This window comes from Corvus kubaryi, unplaced genomic scaffold, assembly GCF_017639235.1.
Source record: "Corvus kubaryi isolate FWS band 111438036 unplaced genomic scaffold, C.kubaryi_AGA036_p1.0 65297, whole genome shotgun sequence".
In the NCBI taxonomy this organism is placed as follows: domain Eukaryota; kingdom Metazoa; phylum Chordata; class Aves; order Passeriformes; family Corvidae; genus Corvus; species Corvus kubaryi.
Genome location: NW_024581900.1, coordinates 1 through 20,823, shown reverse-complemented (window position 1 = coordinate 20,823; position 20,823 = coordinate 1). Strand labels below are relative to the sequence as shown.

At 40.8% G+C, this 20,823-nt stretch overlaps 2 protein-coding genes across 2 annotated transcripts in view; one reads left to right on the top strand and one right to left on the bottom strand.

Annotated features, from left to right (window-relative positions):
• The window catches only part of LOC121673254 (nuclear exosome regulator NRDE2-like), a 28,809-nt gene extending 19,859 nt beyond the window's left edge, over positions 1-8,950 (top strand). Inside the window, exons 11-14 of the mRNA XM_042046416.1 lie at positions 882-1,810; positions 4,014-4,152; positions 7,577-7,648; positions 8,275-8,950. Of these exons, the coding sequence (XP_041902350.1) occupies positions 882-1,810; positions 4,014-4,152; positions 7,577-7,648; positions 8,275-8,400 (1,266 nt within the window). The 3' untranslated portion in view covers positions 8,401-8,950. The remainder of the gene's footprint in view (positions 1-881; positions 1,811-4,013; positions 4,153-7,576; positions 7,649-8,274) is intronic.
• A 2,889-nt stretch (positions 8,951-11,839) lies between these two features.
• Positions 11,840-20,548, bottom strand: LOC121673255 (26S proteasome regulatory subunit 4). Its single transcript, XM_042046417.1, has 11 exons — positions 20,474-20,548; positions 20,046-20,099; positions 19,109-19,205; positions 18,589-18,713; positions 17,920-18,105; positions 17,596-17,724; positions 16,598-16,694; positions 16,217-16,406; positions 15,021-15,172; positions 12,853-13,007; positions 11,840-12,138 (listed from the first exon to the last, which is right to left on the bottom strand). Exons 1-11 carry the CDS (start codon positions 20,474-20,476, stop codon positions 12,004-12,006), a joined length of 1,323 nt encoding a protein of 440 aa, XP_041902351.1. The 5' UTR covers positions 20,477-20,548; the 3' UTR covers positions 11,840-12,003.
• Between the last annotated feature and the right edge of the window lie 275 nt (positions 20,549-20,823).

Sequence of the window (20,823 nt, the reverse complement as noted above, 5' to 3'; positions counted from 1 at the left end):
GGGTTTTTTACAGTGCAAAATGAGTCAGCCAAGCACTGCTAAGTGAATAATCCCTGATACCATAACAAAAACACCTAATCAAGAAACTTTCTGCCTCCTATACAAGTTACTTTTGTAGTGTTCTTGAAGGATATAACACCATATCACTTTCCCCAACTTTGGCAATGTCCAAGGCCAGGTTAGATAAGGCCTTGAACAGTCTGGTGTAGTGTGAGGTGTCCCTGCCTGCAGCAGGAGGGGTTAGGACTAGATAATCTTCAAGGTCCCTTCCAACCCTCAAAATTCTGAGATTCTGTGCATATGGGTTTATTCAAGTAAAACTTCTCTAATAAATGCCCACAGAAGGGCAGAGGTTCCAGGTTGCCTTTCTAGTTCTTAAGAAAGTTTGATACTGTGTTTCCTTATGGGTAAGCTCACCCTCTCTTACCTCAACACTACCTGACAAGAAGATCTCATGTCCTGTAGTCTTCCCATCCAATCTCCACATTTGTCTGTTAGCATGTTCCTGATGTGAAAAGCTACTTGGGTTTATTTGTGGTAGTCATAAGCTACATCATTTTTTTTCCTTTTCTCAACCATCACAAGTTAGCAGCTCTGTGTTTGAGCAGCTGACCTTTTAAAAGAGTGAAGTTTGATATTATTACTTAATGTCAGCAGCAGGAGTAAGAATGATAAACCTTTGTAATTTACTGTGTTGGAGGGAGCTGACAACAGGCAGTTGTGACAACAGTATTCAGTAGCAACAGATCTGGCTGGTGGTAAAATATGAAACAATATGAAAACAAAACACAGTAATGAAATAAAAAAATTGCTGTGAAGGTTTTTTTTTCCTTTCTTCTTCCATCCCTCTCAAAATATGCTCTGTTTATTTTCTCCTGCAGGTAATTCAGTGTCTCCAAGCAAAAAAGAAAAAGAAGCTAAAAGCACAAGGGAGGAAGAGTAAAAAGTTGGCCAAGAATTTCCTTAAAGCACCTGACAACCGAAACAACCTTTGTCTCTGGAAACTTTATGCATACCTAGAGTGGCTGCTTGGTAACACAGATGATGCCAGGAAGGTGTTTGACACAGCTCTTTGCACAGCAGGCACAGCAGGATTGAAGAGTGCCCAGCTCTGCAGCCTCAGCCTGCTTTATGCTCAGCTGGAAGTGGAACTGCTAGAAAGTATTGAAGGAGCTGTTATGTCACGTGCTGTTCACATATTGACCAAATTGACTGAAAACGGACCATATGTGCCCTATAGTGGACAAGTGTTATCTGTGAATGTCTTGAAAGCTCGTAAAACATATGAGCATGCACTGCAAGATTATTTAAGTAAAACACCAGTTTCTGATCAGGATCAGGTCAATGATACTGATCAGCTGGTTAACCTGGTTGGTTGTTATGCACTGTTCCAGTATTTGACTGTTGGGATTGATGCTGCAGTATTAATTTATACCCAGGCTTCAGAAAAACTTGAAGCTTCTGGTTCACAGAAATGTGAAAATACTGGAGAGAATTTTGGCATTCTAAATTTTCCCACTGCTCTTGAAGCTGTCACACTGCTGCATACAAATTTACTGAGATTCCACATGAAAATTAGTGTTTATCCTTTGAATCCCCTTCGAGAGGCACTAATGGAGGCTCTGAAACGGTATCCTAGCAACCAATCTCTTTGGAGGTCATACATCCACATCCAGAGGAAGTCTCACAGTGCGAGCAAAGCACGAAGATTTTTTGATAATGTCACAAGGTCTTCTAACTCTTTAGAGCCATGGCTGTTCGCAATCCAAGCAGAGCAGATGAGAAAAAAACTCACAGAGAAGGTCCAGAGGTAATACCTTGCAGCTCCTTACAATTACGCTTTTTTGAATCTGTCTAATCACCTAACAGAGGAGAGAAAATGCTATCACAGTTCTCATTTTTCAGATGAAGAAGCTGTAGCCTAGAGGTTTTTTGTTCAAGGCCGAACAGGGAGTCAGTGGCAGAATCTTGAACAGAATTGGAGCCCTGGGTGATAGCCTTATGTCCTTTCTACTGAGCCAGATTGTATTTGAATTTGTTTGATTACTTGCTACTGGCATCAGGATGATACACTTTTCTTTAAGGAATTATTAAATAACTAAGCCTTCTTAGATGGTCAAGATAGACACTGTGAGCTTAGAAACTGCTGTATTTTAGTACTACAGCAATAAAGAGCATAATACAGAGAGCTACGCTGCAGTTTCTGTCTGAGCTGGCTGCCCTACTTAACTCCTGAATCACAGAACACAGTTGTGGCAGATCTGTTTCCATAGTGAGTCCTTGAGAGTTCAGTTTTCATATGGGGCTGTTACTAGGTAGAAGAGGCTGAAAATTCTATGAATTCACAGTGGTCTTGGCTCAAATTTTTTGCTCCTGAGAAAGGTGAAAAGGGTAGGAGATATGGGGAACAAGGTACATGTTCATTCCTAGAGCTCAGTCTCCTAACTGTTGTCTTCTCGTTGTTTGGAGCTACGTATCCACTGCTACCTACGTATCTCCAGTGACATCGACAGCTTGGTTGGTTGTGTCTGCACATAGCAACAGATTTCTAGGGAAGAGTTACCTGGAAGTTTTACATAGCTGTAAGCTCACAATATTCACACTTGGTGAAATGACGTAATTATCAGTATATTTGCAATTATGGGGCATCCACTTCTTTGACTGCTGCAGACTGGCAGCAGGCATTCAGACATGCTAGTAACATTCCTGAGCTGTTACTACAATTTAGGATGACACAGACTAAGGGTTCTACAGCCACCAAATGTAAATGAAGATTGTACTTCGATTTTCTGTTAATTACAGATTAACACTATGATAGGTTTTCATTATTGTTACTTGGAACTGAAAATTTCAGAATTATTTTCTCAGTGACGTTGAGTTCCTTTCCAGATTGTTCACTGCTAGTAAAGCCTTTCCTATACATTATATTTATAAGGAATAAGTTGGGTGTTGCAAGAGCAGAGCTGAACTACTGCAGCAGGGAGACAAGTGGCCTGTCAGTCATGCATAAAACTAATGTTTTGTGATGTTGTGACAAAATAAGAAAATGTCTGTGCTATGTCTGACTATTTCATATTCTGGTTTGTATTTCTGCTTAAGTGCATGGAATTCAGATGAAAAAATGAACATGAAGGGTAAAACAGGAACGTTCGTAAGTCAATGTTAGGTACAAGGCTTCAAATGTTTGACTACATGCAGAGTAGGTTACATAATATTCCCTTATGGCAAAGGTTAAGATGAGAGGGAAAATTACTTGAAAGGCACATGAGAAAAAGAGACAGCTTAGGAGCCAAATGTTAATGGGGAGTGGAACAAGCTAACAGGCTAAGAGAACATACACAGGCAAGTGATGTTGCCATCAGTGCTCCAGTCTTTTTCTTCAAGCTCAAGCATCAAAAGTAAGCCAGTCCGTATCAACTGTAGAAGGAAATCAGTGCTTTGGTGAAAACTACATACCTTCTTTTGTGTTCTGCCTGGAACTTAGGGGATTTGAATCTCTGGGTGAAAATTACTGTTGTAATGGTGGTTGAAATCCAGAGTTGTAATTTTGACCTTGATCGAAGACCAATGTATGGCCTTATAGAAGTGAGGGGTAAATTTGAACAAACTTGCCTGGGCACCAGAAGAAGATGTGCTGATCCAGACTTGAATTTCTTTTGAGCTGCTGTGCCAAGCTTAGAATGATCTTGGAGGTAGACTAAGACGTTTTAAGATCATATGATAGTGGATTATCATGTTCAAAGATAAATGATTTTTGAACATGCTACATGAATTTTCAAAAAATATTAATTTATATTTTTTCCCTAATTTTCCTATTTAGAAATGTGTTGATTTCATTAGCAAGTTCTAAAAATTTGGTTTATAACATTGAGTTCATAGCATGAATTACCAAAGCCTGGCTATATACGGTGCTGTGAACAGACAGTACATTGTTCTTTACCCCTTCTTACCTGGATGTGGTCCCTTGGCTTAGGTTTAAAGGACTGTTGTTTCTTCTCTCCTCTGTGTTTCAGGGCAGATGTTGGTGAAATACACTGTACTATTCCTGAAACTGGATTAACAAATCGGATTGTAGCTCTATTTGAACATGCAGTTCAGAGTGAAAATGGTACCCATTGTCCACTGCTGTGGAGAATGTATTTGAACTTTATGGTAAGAAGAGTATCAGTTTTGTTTTGTTTTGGAATTCTCACAAGCACAGCTGGAATACTGCTTAGGAAAATGAATACTGCTTAGGAAAATGAAATAAATGCTGCCATGCTTCTGTGATTTGCAAGGTGATATTTTTGAACTGTACTGCTCCTAATTGTTGGGAACATTAAGGAAAAGGTAATTCACGTGGATTAGGAGTAATAGCTTCTGACACTGTAGTCTTAATACAGATGCAGACATTGTGTCTGTCATCTTACACAGATAAAAAGTATGTCATATCAATAGATGTCAAGCTGCTTGCCAGTGGAGTAGACCCTAGCATATATTGGTGAAGGAATTTGCACTTCCTGTTGAACTTCGAAGTTCCTGTCAGCTGATTTCTTCATTCCATTGTGATCCCTTCTGGATGGCAACGTGACCCTTGGGTGTATCAGCCACTCCTCTCAGTTTTGTGTCATCTGCAGGATTGCTGAGAGTGTACTCTGCACCATTAGCCAGATCATTAATGAAGCTGTTAAATGAGATTGGTCCCAATTAGTGTCCCCCAGGGTACTGCTAGTCACTGACCTGCAACTAGACTTGATCCATGGATCACCACCCTCTGGGCCCAGACTTTGTGACAGTTTTCTCACTGTCTGTGCATCCAGTTCTTTTGTCAACTGCTTATTTAGGGGGCTCTTACAGGAGACAGTATCAAAGGCCTTACTGAAGTCCAGACAGACAATGTCCACTGCTCTCCCCTTATCCACCAGGCCAGTCATTTAATCATGGCAGTTTATTGAGTTGGTCTGTCATGAGCTTGAGTGAATTCACAGTCTGCTGCTGAGTTTCTTTTCACTCACGTGCCTGGAAATAGTTTCCAGGGTTAGCTGCTCTGCTACCTTCCCAGGGCACAAGGTGAGGCTGACCAGCCTGTAGTTCACTGCATACTCCTTTTTCCTCTCCTTGAAAGCAGGAGTGATGTTTTACTTTCTTCAGTCTTTGGGTGCTTCTCCCAGTTGCTGTGATCAGTCAAAGATTGTCAAGAGTGACCTCTCAGTGACATCTGCCAGCTCCCTCAACACTTGAGGTTCAGTCCACATGCAAAATAAATGCATGGTAGGCAGAACATAGCTATAGCTTCTATAACTTGCCTTCAATTTTGACAGTCTTTTGAAACTTAAAAGCTGCATGTAAAAGTTCTGTTAACTGGTGTTGCAGTTCAATGCTAAAAAGCAATAATATTTGTTTCTTCCATAATTCCCCATGGAAGTACATAAATAAAATCATATAGTCGGCTTTGCTATCTTGGTTTTCTGGCTTCTCCAAAGTACAATATGGAAGATGAAAACACTACGGTAATGACTTTCATTTCCCAGTGTTACTCCTCTGTTCACATCCCCTGGTGTAATGAGTTGTCAGAGGGGGATCCAGAAGGCTGTGAAATACAGAGGAGGCAGGGGAAGGAGAGATCTTGTTTTGTGTTTGAGAAGATCTCTTGCATGAGACTGTTAATTGTAACCATTTCTACACAAATACTTGCTTGTAAATATTTTATACAACTTCCTTTGTAGGAATGTACAACTGAATTACTGCTATTCTTTACAAACTAATAATGACACCCCAGTATGCATAAATGCTAAAGATCGCCCATTATGTATTTTATCACTAGTGCTTCATTTGTGGAAGATACCTTTCCACAAGAACAACAAGGAGTATTTACTAGATGCTAATAAGATGGAGGAAAATACTGTTACAGTAATAGCTTGGAATAACATTGTTTAGAGAAGCAAAATCAATTAGAAATATTAAAATTTTCAGATATAGTCATAGAAGAACTTGTGATTGTTCAGTATTACACTAAGTTCTGTAGATCTCTCTGTTTTCTCTTTGCTGATGAAACATAGGTTGTGGACAGTGATATGGGCTGGACTCTGGCTGAACTGCCAGGCTCAAAGGCTTGTAGTCAGCAGTATGAACTCTGCTGCAGGCCACCCACTGGTGCTGTACCCCAGGGATTGATACTGGGACCAGTGCCCTTTAACATCGTCAGTAATGATCTGCATGATGAGAGTCTGTACCATCAGCAAGTTTGCAGCTGATAAAAATCAAGAGGAGTGGCCAAAGCACCATGTTCTGCTCTTGGTCTGTCCAGGCTCCTTTTGAATAGCCGAGAACCATGCAAATGAATGAGGGGTTGGAGCATGTGTCATACAGGGAGAGGCTGGGGATTTTCGGTCATTCATCTTGGAGAAGTGAAGGCTCCTGGAAGATACTGTCAAAGTATGGAAATACCTCATAAGAGGGTGTGAAGACAGCCAGAATCTTCTCAGTGCTGCCTCGTGACAAGACAAGAGGCAATAGCCACAAGATTAAATATGTAAAATTCCATTCAGACATGAGAAAAAGCTTTTTACTGGGAGGGTGATGAAACACTGGAATAGATTGTCCAGAGGTTATGTAGTCTCCAACCATGAAGATACTCAAAACCCAATGGGATGTGGTTCTGAGCAGCCTGCTTTTGCTGATCCTGCTTTGAGCAGAGGGCTTGGAGCAGATGGTCTCCAGAGCTTCCTTCCAACCTCTGCAATTCTGTGAAAAAGGCAGAGGCAGGACACTACTGAAAGCTCTTTGCAGAGCTGCAAAAGAGTTCCTAAATTTCAAGAACTGACAAGGGAACCTTTTGATTTTTAGCAGCAGTACTGATGTAGTCAGAATAGAAGAAAACATAAACTCATTATGAAAGACTTCTCCAAATATCACAAAATATTTAGTGTATTTTCAGTATTCTGAAATTAGTGGGGTTTTTTTGTTTTGCTGTAAAAACCCATTTGTTAAGTGTTCTTTAAAGTATCTCAATTCAAAATATTTCTTCACAGGAGATTGTAATTATTTCTACCTGTAACTGGGATGACTGAAGCTAAGGGACTGTTCAGTACTCTGACCTCTGCTGCCTTTCTCTTTCTAAACTTCATGATAGCTGTGTGCTCTGTACTTGTATCACATAGTTAAATGGGTGCTTTGAGGAAGAAGTTTTAACTCCTTCCAGACAGTTGCTAATTTTTCATATCCATTTTTGTATGGAAGGAAGTTCAGCTGTACCAAACTGCTGCTGAGTAAGAACACGTATGTACACGATTTGCACTGCTGAGTATTACTGTCAAATCTAGGCAAAGGCACTGACTTGAACTGAAATACTCAGCAGAGGCTCTTTCTGTGAGTCCTTGTTCTCCTACTTGTCTTTAAAGTAAAGCCCTGAAACTCCTTTAAGATGTCAGAGGAGTGTAACCTGACAAATTGCATAGCTACCACAGTGCATAGTAAAAAGGAGTTCACAACAGAAGAACACTGAGCTTTTCAGCAATCATTTCTTTCTCTCAAAAGTAATTGTTTCAATATTTCACCTATTACTGCACTAAAGTATGAACATTTTTTTATCACACAGGCTTCACTAGGAAAAAAAGAAAAAAGTAAAGGGTTGTTTTATAAAGCCCTTCAAAACTGTCCTTGGGCAAAGGTAAGCACAGAAAACAGGTAAACTTGTCATCATACTTTAATTTTTGAAGTTCTATATTTGAAAAAAAAAGTTAATCTTTAGTAGTTGTTGTAAGGACTTAGATGCAAATGAGAGGTTTCTGAGGAAGTAATGTTAGGATTTTCTGCAAGTAAGAGATGCATCTTAAATGGAAACAGGGTCAGTAGTCAGGCAGGTGTTGCATTGAGGCACAGCAGTAGTAAATCCTGTGTGATCTAGAAATGACTGAGCCTTTCAGACTTTTGTCATGAGCATGGTAGTATCAGAAATACACAGCCAAATAAAAAATTATTTATGTAATAATATATAAAATTATTTAGGAGAACCTGCAACTCCTCAGGTAATGTCTGTATGTGCTGCAAATGCTCCAGTGCCTCTTGACCTCCATTTTATCTTTTTGAATGAAGTTATTTAGTAAGAGTTGGAAAAGACTTGCTTAAACATCTACTTGGCTGTCACTTTAGAGTACTAATCCTGTTTGTATTACTTTAAAGAATACTTATATAAGAATATTTATGTTCTTGCTACAGAGTTGTTGCTGTTCACATATTTATACTGTGTTTCTTGCTAGAAAGGTTGCACAGAAAATGTTCTTGTTGTCTTTCCAGGTACTTTATATGGATGCTGTAGAGTATTTCCCTGATGATCTGCAAGAGACGCTCGATCTAATGACTGAAAAAGAATTGAGAGTGCGGGTACCTATGGAAGAGCTGGATCTGCTACTAGAGATTTAAAAGAAGATTGTAGCAGAGCAGAAAAAGTACAGAGGCTACTTCCAGAGCTAACAATTAGATCCATCTTTTTTCATCCAGGAACTCTGTTGGGACTTGGGTACTATGTACTTGATATTTTTTTGTTGTTGTTAAATCTTTTATATAAATTCCTATCAAAATGGAGTTCTACCTGCAAGTATTCTGGAATCAAGAACTGCAATTTGCCTACAGTAATGGATCCATTTCTCTGAAGTATTGCTGACTCCCACAGAAGGATACCCTCTAAATAGCCTCCTGTTGAAAGTTGCCTGCATTTCTTATTCTGTTGTTTGAAATTACATTCCCTAGGGTTCAGAAGAGGTTCAGTACATGCCAGCTATGACTTGGTGAGCAGCACAGGAAATAAACATCTGCCAAATGGATGCTCCATTGTCCTCCAGTTGGCAGACTTCAGTAATTTCCTTCAGCTTGGTATGCCTGGTAACTACCCAGTCAAACAGCCATTACATCTGTACATTACAATCTGTATATACACTGTGAGTAAAAAGTAAATTTTTTGTTTGAGCAGGCACCTGTTTTGCTGTGCTTTGACAGATTACTATTTTAATATAAATATTTATGAAAAGTATACCTGAATATTTGAAAATTCAAAAGTAACTTGTTTTTCATTTTTTAATTTAATAGAACTCTGAGTGTATTAAAAATGAAAATGTGTCCATAATGCATCTCTGAGCAGCTCACTTCTAAACAAATTTTTGTAATTGATTACTTGCCTTTGACCCAAATCCAGGCAATTGTCGTAAGAGAAGTGGAGGTTTGATCTGTACTTGATTCTCATCAAAGAAGGCCCAGTCTTCTATGATTGTTTAAAAAGCAGTTTATATTCCAGGAGACTTTAAGCAAGCTCCTAGAGAAGTAATACGAAATGTGGTAACAATTTAAAGATACAATTATGTTATACATTTATTTTGTAAGACAGAATATGCTGAAATATGGAAAGGACTGTTTAGCTAAGAAACTGGATTTTCATCTGAAACAAGCATACCTGCAGCCACTGAATACCCAAAACTGCTTCAGAGGCTTTTCATGAGAAAACTAATTGTCACTAGCAGCACTAAAGCAATTGGGATCATCCAGCAGGTGAGATCTGGTTACACATGAAACTATGTCTGGACAAAGACGTACAACTTCTGGCTTCGGTTTGCCACCATGATACAAGATACAATACATTTTAGTTCAGGCTGCATTTCATTTATTCCTTTCTAAAATTTTTTTAAATATTGCAGGGAGTGTATATAATTTTAAATGATATTACAGCACTTCTGAAGAGCCTTATAATACTGATGTAGTTACAAGTGATGCTGGTTTTGCTGTGAAAGTAATTGATTAGACTTTGTGAAAAATATATAGTATATTTTTAAAATCTATACTTCCTACAAAAATGACAGAACTCCTGAATTGGAGGTAGAAGTTACTCCGTACCCTGAACAGTAACATGACAAATTATGCCTGTGTTTGTTTATGCTTTCCCATCACAGCAGAATGCCATTTCCTCTAAAGCCCTGAAAGGGCCATGGAGAAGGGAGAGGCTTGATTGTGCTGCTGCCCAGGTTGGGAGGGAAAGATCATCTGGTCCAACCTTTTGTGGGACAAGTAGCCTAGATGAGATTAACTAGCTCTCTTTCCAATCACATTGGAAAACTTCCAGTGATGACTTCTGTATCCATCACTTTTTTCTTCCATGCATCCTGTCCCAAGTCCTTTCCTTTGCACAGTTTCTCCCAAAGCAGCAGCTGGGCTGTTTCCTTCATTTGAATGGTCAGAGGCTTCCTGGAGCAAGTCCTGCTTTTTAATTCAGACTCCAGTAGCTTTCCTGTCCTTGTGGGGAATGTACTTGCTGTTCACTTTCTCCTGATATTTATTACTTTTGTCTTGATGTTCAAGTTCAGAAACTTTGGTCCAAGTGGTAGAAGTAATTCTGCTGCAAAAGCTTAAGAACTGAATTTTCAAACGTGTATGTTTTTCAGTTCCTGTGGTGGCAGACAGGGTACTAGAACAGAGTCCTTGGGTTCATTTAATGCAGTGCAGCTGCTCTTCAGGGACCTGAACCCACCTCTTTGTGGCTGTTGCTTTGAGCCAGCAGTAACAGCCCTGTCCCAAATAAGAAGTGCCTTGCTTGCCACACGTCATAAAGCTCTTCACCCTCGAGCAATGATGAGATCAACTGCCATGATTAGAAAGTGCAACAAAATCCCTAGCTTTTTGTGACCTTTCCAAGAACACAGATCTCCTAAGGTTTGTAAGAATGGGTAATAAAACTTGTTTTTCTAGCTCCAGATGAAAAACAATTCTATTTCAGGGTTTCTGTCATCCAGATTAAATAAAGGGCTCCATTCATCTGTAGGGTTCATTTTTAACAATGGGCTACATAATTTTTACACAGAAAAATAGAATCCCTTGGCCCTGCTGCTACCACTGTTGTTGGAGCACTGGCAGTAAGCAAAGGCATTGCTCTGGGTATAACTCTCCACTGTCTGTTACTGGTCTGTGTTTGCTCCCACAGAAATTTCCCAGAACAAAGACTGCATGTTGCATAACTGGTTTGCATGTGGAACTTTTGTATAAACATTAAAGATCACATGTACAACATTTGGAAATTAATTAGAACTTGACAAACCCTTTACAGAAGTGTACTACCCAGGATACTTCATAAGGAGTATATGCATGACTACAGCTGCTGAGCCAACAAACATCCAGCCCCCATGGGAATGGAGCTGCACAGATTTGTGTAGAGGGGAAGAATTCAAGGTTATGCTGTAGAACACCAAGCATGGGATGTGTAGTTAAGAGTTTCTCTGTGCACATCTGCTGCATGACAGACCTGGCACCTCTAGCACTGGGGCTGGTGCCTTATGAGCACACATGTCCTGCCTTGGGCAGCATGGTGCTCCTATGTTGGTTCCTTTCAGAGACATTCTCTAGCTTGGATACTTACATAATGAACTGTAACCTTTTTGGGAAAAACAAATTTATAATCTTACAAGTACCCTATCCAAACGTTTTGATGTTTAAGATTACTAATGAGCATCCATCTTTCTCTCTTAAAAGCTGCAAGTGCTAGAGATGGGTACCTTTAAATTGTACTCAGTGTTACTCAGGGTTGCACACTTGTTGATTTTTGTGTATAAATGACTGATGACAATGAGGTTACTTAAAAGTCACTTGTCCTAGTTAGCCCCTAAAAAAAGATAAAAGAAGGTAATCAAGAACAACAGCAATTCTAGAGTAGTTGTAACAGACTGCCATGCCTCAGGAGAGTTGGGGCACCTGCACTGCTCCCTGCCCCATGTGGTGTGGGTCGCTGATACAAGCACTCTTGGGGCACCAGCATTTGTTCTTGAACGTAAGTCAGAGAATACAACAGTTCCATGTAAACAGCAGGACTTTGCCACCAAAACAGTTCAATTCAAATAAATGTTTTATTGGGAGGTGAAGAGTTACACTGACTGAAAACTCACAGCCCACCAGCTTTCAACCTGTTCATGAATGCAAACTAGCTGTGTGGTTTTACAAGACTCTCATCAACACAGAGAGTTCTGTGTAGTTCCCAAAGAGACAGATGACTTAAAGATACAGTCCCTCAGGGGTTCCCTCTTGCTTTTTATAGAGAACGTTCTCTTTAGACTTTTTGAAATCTTCATTTGTTACTTTCATTCTCCGTTCCCTCAAAGCCATCAATCCAGCTTCTGTACAAATTGCCTGCAACACAGAAAGCAAGAATAGTTACAGGTTCTTTGCACCCCCTTCAAGCCACACCCTCAAAGGCAGCTGCATCTTCCTACTGCTCTGGTAACTGTAGAAGTGAGGAGTGTTAACAAGATCTACGTTCTTAAGTTTGATACTGTTCTGTAGAACTGAAGCAGGCTGGATAAAAGCAGATGAGTGTGTCCAAAAGGACAGAAGTAGTCAAGAGTTACACATCCCTGACAGAAAGGCAGCTTTGTAACAACAGTAATTTCCCCTGTGCAAGGAAAGACATGCCCAGCTGTGTGATCCTTCTACAGGGATGTGAGGGTTGTGTCATCTTGGTTTGAGGTCAAGAGTGTGGTAACTGTAGCAAGGCCTCTATCGGCTTTAAAAAGAGCAGACTGGGTATGGCTGAAGCTTCCTAATAAACAGTTACATTTTTATCTGCTTGCAGCCTAGTCCCTAAAAATGCTACTTACCCTGCACTATCTTAAGTAACGTTTAAGATACCTCACACAAGAGTCCACATTCTCCTTAGAGTTTCTACTTTGCTACTTTAAAATTTCATATTCAGATAACACAGGTACATACTCTTACCACCACAAGCTACCTCACAATTAGGATTTTGATGATTTCCCATTTGTAAAGCAGAGCAAATAAAAAGATGCAGCAAAAATGAGATTTGATTTTTGCATTGAAGTATAAACAATGGTGATGTGCACTGACCTTAATATCTGCACCACTGAGATCATCTTTTGCCATAATCAGCTCATCCAAAGTCACATCATCTGCCAACGTCATCCTACTTGTGTGAATCTGAAAGATTCGTTTCTTCGTCTTCTCATCAGGTAGAGGGAACTCTATTTTCCTATCAATACGTCCTGTGCAAAAGAAAAATTCAGTCTTGGATTTTTTGCATGCAGCCATTGGAAAGAGCAGGAAGAACACCTGACGGGTTTGACTGACAGTAACTGCTAAGCTGCAGCGTGTTCAGAGAAGGGCAATGGAGCTGGTGAAGGGTCTGGAGCACAAGTCACATGAGGAACATCGGAAGGAATATCTGGGGATGTTTAGTCTGGAGAAAAGGGAGCTCAGGGATGACCTTATCACCCTCTACAACTACCTGGAAGGAGGTTGTAGCCAGGTGGGGGTTGGTCTTTTCACCGAGGAAACAGGTCAAGAGAAAATGGCCTTAAGTTCACATGAGGAGTTTTAGGTTGGATATTAGGAAAAATTTCTTCATGGAAAGGTTTGTCAAGTATTTGAACAGGCCACCCAGGGAAGTGGTGAAATCACCATCCCTGAAAGTGCTCAAAAGAGGTGTAGAAGTGGCACCTGGGGACATGGCTTAGTGGTGGACTTGGCCATGTTAGCTTAATGGGTGGACTCAATGATCTGAAAGGTTCTTTCCAACTTAAAACAGTTCTATGATTCTTCCTGCCACAATGAATCATGACTTGGAGTAGAAAGTGAGGTCAGACTATTTGCAATGAACAGGAAGTTACTGAAGCTGAAAGATACCATGCTGCTGAAACAGCCTGTCATTGCAGGGAAGAGACCCCTCACCTGGGAAACATGAGAAACCTTCCTTGAGTCGTATATAAATACAAAAAATTGCACTGTCTCAGTACAGGGAAGTGTTAAAGAAATACTTAGGTTCTTGTAATATATTTTATTCTACACTTAGCTTACATTTAGCTCTGAACTTTAATTTTCTGCTGCATACGCACACAGAGAAGATAAATCACTGTGCCAACTTTAATAACTCGCCCTATTAAAAAAAACCTAAAAAACAAACAAAACCAAAACCAAACTGAGGAAGAAAGGTTTTGCAAAAATAGTTGGAAGTTGCTACTTGCTGTTTCCTCTATGTCAGTAGGGACTCTGCATGTTCTGATACCTGTTGTTTCAACTGAGCAATCTTTTAAAATGTGTTTTCCATCTTCAGATCCCTCCTTTTTTTCTTTACAATGCCTTTTCTGAAGAGGGTGATGGTACCTCATAACACAATCCAGATTATCATAAATCCAGACAATGGTAAATCAGTCCATCGAGCTGCTCTAAGTGCCCTGGTTGCTTCAGCAGTAGTTGTAATTTAAATACCTGATACACAGGTGTAGGAAGCTTCCTTCCAACAACTTCCAGATCATCTTAGCTCTCTTTCAATACTGGCATAGTATTATCTCCTCTGTATTCTAACAGCACTAGGTCTGACCTGAAGGGTCTAAAGCTAAATGATGACAAAACCAGACCAAACACACACCTCAGCAACTTCATACCATGGAAGTATTTCAGCTTATTCCATTGATCTCTGTGTTGTTTTCTACCTTCCAATTTAACAGACACCACAGACATACTGTGCCTTGGTACATTTTTAGTGGTCATTTGGAAATACTACCTGGGGGCCTGCTCAATATGTAACACACGCATCTCCCTCACTCATCCCCCAAATGGCAGGAGTGTGCCAGGTCAGTAAGGAGCAGCCTGCATTCCTTGCACCAGAATCCAGGCTGTCTCTGGTGAGGCTTAGGCTCTCACTCCCAAAACACAGGTGGTACTGCCCTGCCTTCCCCAGCTGCTGCAGGTGTGCTGCTGCTGCACACAGCCTCCCTTAATAATTACTTAAAATGGCTGTGCCATCTTAATAGAAAAGAGGAATATTCAAATTGCTTATGTATATGTAAAGAAATTAACAAGTTTCTTCTCTCCCAAAGATTTTTCTCCTATTTAGAATCTTGTGAATGGGTTCTGATTTTAACAGATGCAGCAGCATACATGAGAAGGTGAATAAGGACAAACTTGCAGTCTTTTTACCAGCCTGTGTTTGTCAAGTTAAGACAAGTCCTTTCACACAAAAAGTGGCTTAAGCATACACAGCAGGGAAAGTCCCTTACCTGGTCTAATTAAAGCTGGGTCCAGTGTTTCTATTCTGTTTGTAGCCATGATAACTTTAACATCCCCCCGAGAGTCAAACCCATCCAGCTGGTTCAGCAGCTCCAACATCGTGCGCTGGATCTCTCTCTCACCCCCTGAATTTGAGTCATACCTTGAAGAAAAAAAAGCGTAGTCAGAAAAAGCACTATGTAACTGCCAAAAAGGTATAAACAAAAGGGGGAGAAAAGTATTTTGTCTGTAAACATCCGTAAGAGATTTTAAAAAAAAAATTAATGTTTATCCATATAAACAAAATGCAGGTTTTCAGAATCATGTTGTGACAGCTAGGGAAGTAAAGAGACACTGAACTATTTTTGTAGTTGGGGAATGTAACAGCCATCATGTGAAGGAAATCTGTTCTTTTTCTATGTTTGTTATTTATTTGGAAATCTCTTTTCCCCACCTAATAAAGTTAACATAAAAAAGGGAAAAACTTAATTCTTAAAAGCACAGACATCCATACATAAGGCAGCAGCTGGTTCTTTGGGCTAGTGGCACTTTGGGCTTATACTGGCACTTCAAGCTAGTTGCCATGTAGTAAACATGTATGAACACCTTTTTATTTATTTAAAGAACACTGACTACTTTAAAGACTATTTGCATTAGACAGTTCCAACAAGCCTAAAGAATTTTTGAAGTAATACAGTTTGGATATGGGCTGAACAAGAGTTTAGTGTGGCACAAGCAATGCTTCTCCATGACCTACACTGTAACTTTCTGTAAAATCCTCTCAGAGCATAAGTATTTAGTCACCTACTCGAGAGGGAAACAACAAATGGATATATTCTATATTAAATATTCTGCTTTACTGTTGGATTACTAAAGCCAATTACTGTATATGGACTTGCAGCTAGAGGACCCCATATACACAGTGTCTCTGGTTTTGACACTCTCTCTTAGAGATTCTGCCATGTAGCAAGACAACAGAGGTTGTCTCTGGTCATGTCTATTTAGTATGAAAAGGCTGTGATATATTGTGTTTCCATGGAAATTATTTGAAGTGTTACTTGTTACAAATGCTTACATCAAAACAGTATATGCAAATGGTAGCAGAGCAAAGAAACTGAGTCTCAGTACAGTTACAAAAGAAGTGTTTCTAGTAAAGCTTTGGTTGTGCTGGCAATCCCTATGTGTGAAGTGGAGCTCACAACTGCACCTCTTTGTACCGATGGCATCAATTTCATCAATGAAGACGATGGATGGGGCGTGCTCCTCAGCCACACGGAACAGCTCGCGCACGAGCTTGGGGCCGTCACCCAGGTACTTCTGGATGAGCTCCGAACCAACCACTCTCAGGAAGGTTGCTGAAGTTTGGTTTGCCACTGCTTTGGCGAGTAAAGTTTTGCCTGTTTTCAGTTGGAAAGAAATATTGTAATTAGTTTGCAGAGAAAGGAAAGAAAAAGAGAAGGAAAAAAGTGCCTTAACAAAACAGTTGTATGAAATTTGTGACAGACTTGGCAATGCTTTAAATACTAACAAAGTGTAAATTATTTTACTTGCGTTATCTCAGCACAAGTGTTAAATAACTGTAAAATACCTGTCCCAGGTGGGCCATACAGAATGACTCCTTTGGGTGGCTTTATACCCATCTCTTCATAATATTCAGGGTGGGTGAGAGGAAGCTCCACAGACTCCTGCAGCGTAAGAAACACGAACGTGTTTTTATAAGAGTGAGTGGTCTCCAACAAAGATCTACAGGGATCTTCAGAACAGCAATAATGAAAGCAGTAAAGGCAAAAAGAACCTAACTGATTTCAAGCCAGACCTTAAAAAGCACGGCTTTCTGGTGCATCCATTTCAAAGGCAGACAATTACTCTATCTGCACAGGTCTTCCTATTGTTTCCACTTGATGTGTGGTAGAGCAGCAGTGAATGTTCCCCCTCCTCCATCCTCAGTGCATCATCCCAAATTTAGAACCCTGAACCCCAAACACTCATGGATGACCTTGGGGCCAGGGAACCCTTTATGAAAAGATGCTTTCTATAAAGAGTTACCAGATACTACAGATCAGTATTTTAAGAGCATTTGTGTTTTTAGACCCCTACCCAGAAAAATAGGGTCAAGTTTTAGCAAGGTTCCGATAGAGTTCTGCTGGTAGGGAAGAAACCAACCAACCCAACCCACCCCAACCAAACAACAAACAAATGCAAAAAAACCCCAATCAATCTCCGTCAGAGACTAAATCTTTAGACTGCACAGCATCAGACACTCAAAATAACCTCTTCAGTTTTTACAATTTAACTTTCATCTTACAACAATTGAAACTCTACATGTTGCAAAGTAATAAGCTATTAGAGAGATTTTATGAGCGCTGGGCTCTATGGGTTCCTGAGCGACTGTGAAAGGTTCTTGTGCACACAGCCCCTGGTGACCCACTTAAAAGACTGAGGTCCACAGGTCTGCCAAGTGAACTCTAATGAAGAAATGCCCCACAGAAAGACAAAGGACACCACTACAGGAACAGCAGCCAGTCCTGCTGTTTCCCTTAGCTCTTAGCACAACAGCTACATTTGTAAATGAGTACAACTGAGTACCTTGATTTCTTGAATTTGGTTGTCAAGGCCACCAATGTCAGCATACGTTTCTTGAGGAGCTTTCTCTACTTTCATCACAGTCACTAAAGGGTCTGTGTCATCCATCAGAACTCCTATCACAGCATGAACCTAATTCAAGAATTAAGAGTTGTCAAAGAAGGCAAGCAGGATTATTAATACAAGCTGAAGTCTCATCCCTATGACCGCCTATTTAGGTGTGTGAAATAAACAGCATTCTCTCTCCTGTGGTCTTCAGAAAAAAAAAGACCAGTTAAAAACAGTACAAGAACTTGCAAGAAACTTCATTTTATAAAAACAACTCACCTTATGATTTAGCAAAACAGAGCAGCCTGGCTCTAGCAGGTCCTTGTCCACAAAAGACAGAATACTGACATAGTGTTCTGATCCCACTGATGTGGACACAATTGCGTGGTTGTCATCAATGATCTCCTCCAAGGTACCCACCGACATCGGTGTTCCTCTCAGATCATCCACCTTGGATCGTTCTTCCTGTTGTCAAGAAGAATCCAAGAAACAACTGAACAACACAGCCAAAACATTCTTGTACAACACTGGCTCAACAACTCAGACACAACATAGCAGAACCAGTCTTTCTTATTGTTGTTTCACTGCCCCAAAAGGCATAACAGCAGAGGTCAGTAACAAAATCCACTATTATTTTAGTCCTACCCTATAGACACTATTTATATGGATGTAAATAACTAGAATCTTCTTTCACTGTTGATGGGTATCTGGGAGCTGCACTTTGATAGAGCATTAAGAAAATGAAAACTCATGTGGCTTTATCTGTAGTGATCTGTGCTTGGTCTAAAAGAATTTAGCCAAATAATGAGGAATTGCGATAAACCTCATATGTTTGCATCAACTTGCACACTGATGGCACTTTATTTCCACTGCTTTGGTATGAAGTAGTTCACATTAATTAAGAGCATTTCCTGTAACATTAGAAGTAACAGTTCATTCAAACCTCACCTCTTGTTTTTCTTCCAAAGGTTTCATCTGTTCTTGATTTCTGATAAATTCTTCCTCCATTAAGAGGTAATCTTTAATTCTCTCCAATTTCAACAACTTGAGTCTGCACTGTGTGTGAGGAGTCACTGTAACCAAAGCAGAATCACAGTATTTTAGAGCAAGTTTGACATGGTACCAACTAATCACTAATTCATTACTAGAAATCCTGCTTTATTTTCCTCACAGTAACTTCTACCTTACTTGTACCACTGTAATTCCAGGTGAAAAACAGATTTAATGTTTCCCTTGCATTCTTCCTCAGTTTAATTTCTCTCTCTCTCTTACCTGGGAATTCAGGGGCTGCATCTTGCAAAACAATAATCTTTATTCTATGGAGGGCTTTTCTATGTTAATTAAAAATAAAACTATATTTGACTTTGTGTCAGTGACCTCCACAGAGCCAGATCTTGAGGAGAGAAGAGCTCTGCACTTCCCAAAAAGCGGATAGTCCGCAGCTCTGCAGGGGAGGAAGAATGCTTACCCAGGGGGAGTTTGCTGGCAGCATCTGGTCCCTTAGTCTTCTTCTTCTTTTTCCCCACTCTGGTAGGAACTGGAGGTTCATATTTCTTCTTCTTATCCTTATTCATAAAAAGAATTCCATAAGAAGACAAAGAAATCAGGATAATAACAAAGAAACAACACACACAGGTGTTAAGTGCACAGACTAAAAGAGAGCTCAAGGTGAAAGACTTCATAACAAAACTTTCTCCTTATGATCTGCAGCGAGAAGCCCAAAAGAAATATGACTCTTGTTTCTCAGGAAAGTTGAAGAATTTCTTCTCCTGCTTATTTTACACCCCTCTTTCTAATTTAGACTTCTGCCAGTTTTCAGGGAGTATAGACCATGGAAGGCTCAAGACTGAAGTAAATCACAAACAAAACGAATAGATGAGACAATAAGGAAAATACTGAATCTCCACCCTTCTGCTGCACTCTAATCAGTAAGTAACACACATTCAGTTTCCCAGCCTAGACACTGCTTGCTGTGTACACTGTACTTCCAGCTCCAAATAAGACCAGAGAGGCCTCTGATGTCCCACAATGTGAAGTACAGACCTATTGCAGATCATTGTGTGGTATCACTTTCAAGCCAATAACAGTTCCTTTAGTGACAGCTTGAAGGCAACTAGTCTTTCCTAACCCTGACACATTTATACTTCTATTTTTTTAAAAAAAACATGTCACCGTCAAGAAATTTCAGATTTTCTTAAGCTCCCTTTTCTATTTATGAACAACAACTGTTTTCCCCAATGTGCACCCAGTAAAGACATTCATCAGAACCAGCAAGAGTGTAATTTTATGCAGTTCCAAATACAAGAATAACAAAAAAAAGTAAATTAAAAAAGCTTATTGCAGCCAGGCTCCAAAGCAACACACTTGTAGTTCATTCTGTAAGTATTTATTTGGGTTTCAGTTACCTTGTCATCCTTCTTGCTACCACCAGGACCATGTCCACCACTCTGACTTTGACCCTAGACAAAAGGTAAAAAACAAACGAAAAACCCTAAATATGTGTACAGTTCTATAAATCGAGAAGCCTATGGGCAATTTCACGTACAGAAATCCCATAACTGGATTTCTCCTATCTAAACAAAGCGATAACATATTCCAACTTATTGTCCAAAAATAAAAAGAAGTGTCCCGCCCGGCCCGGCCCCACCGCCCGCGCTCCCCCCCCTCGCCGGGCCGCGGCCTGGAGGCGCCGGCGGTGACTCCGCAAAACGCCGGGCGCTGGCGGCGAAGCCTGAAGGGGCTCCCGTTGGGCGCCGCAAGCAGAGCCGCGCTGTGCCCCCCCGAGGCCGCGCTCGGTGCCGTCCCGGGCCGGGGCTGCCGGGGCCGCTCTCACCATCGCCGCGACCGCCCGGAAGCGCCCCGCACCGCACCGCTACGGGCCACGGCGGCCGCGTCACTACGGGCAGCGGCGAGGGACAAGCGAGCGGGCGGGGCCGAGCGCGGGTCCCCGGCAGCCGCGCGCCTGTGGTGCCGGCAGCGGCCGACAGAGGGCGCCATGTGCCCGCGGTGTGTGTGTGAGGGGCGCCGTGACCCCGCGGTGTCGGTGAGAGGGTGTAAGGGTGGGGTTGTGGGGGGTGTGTGTGTGTGAGGGTGTAAGGGTGGGGGTGTGTGTGTGAGGGTGTAAGGGTGTGGGGGTGTGTGTGTGTGAGGGTGTAAAGGGGGTGTGGGTGTGTGTGTGAGGGT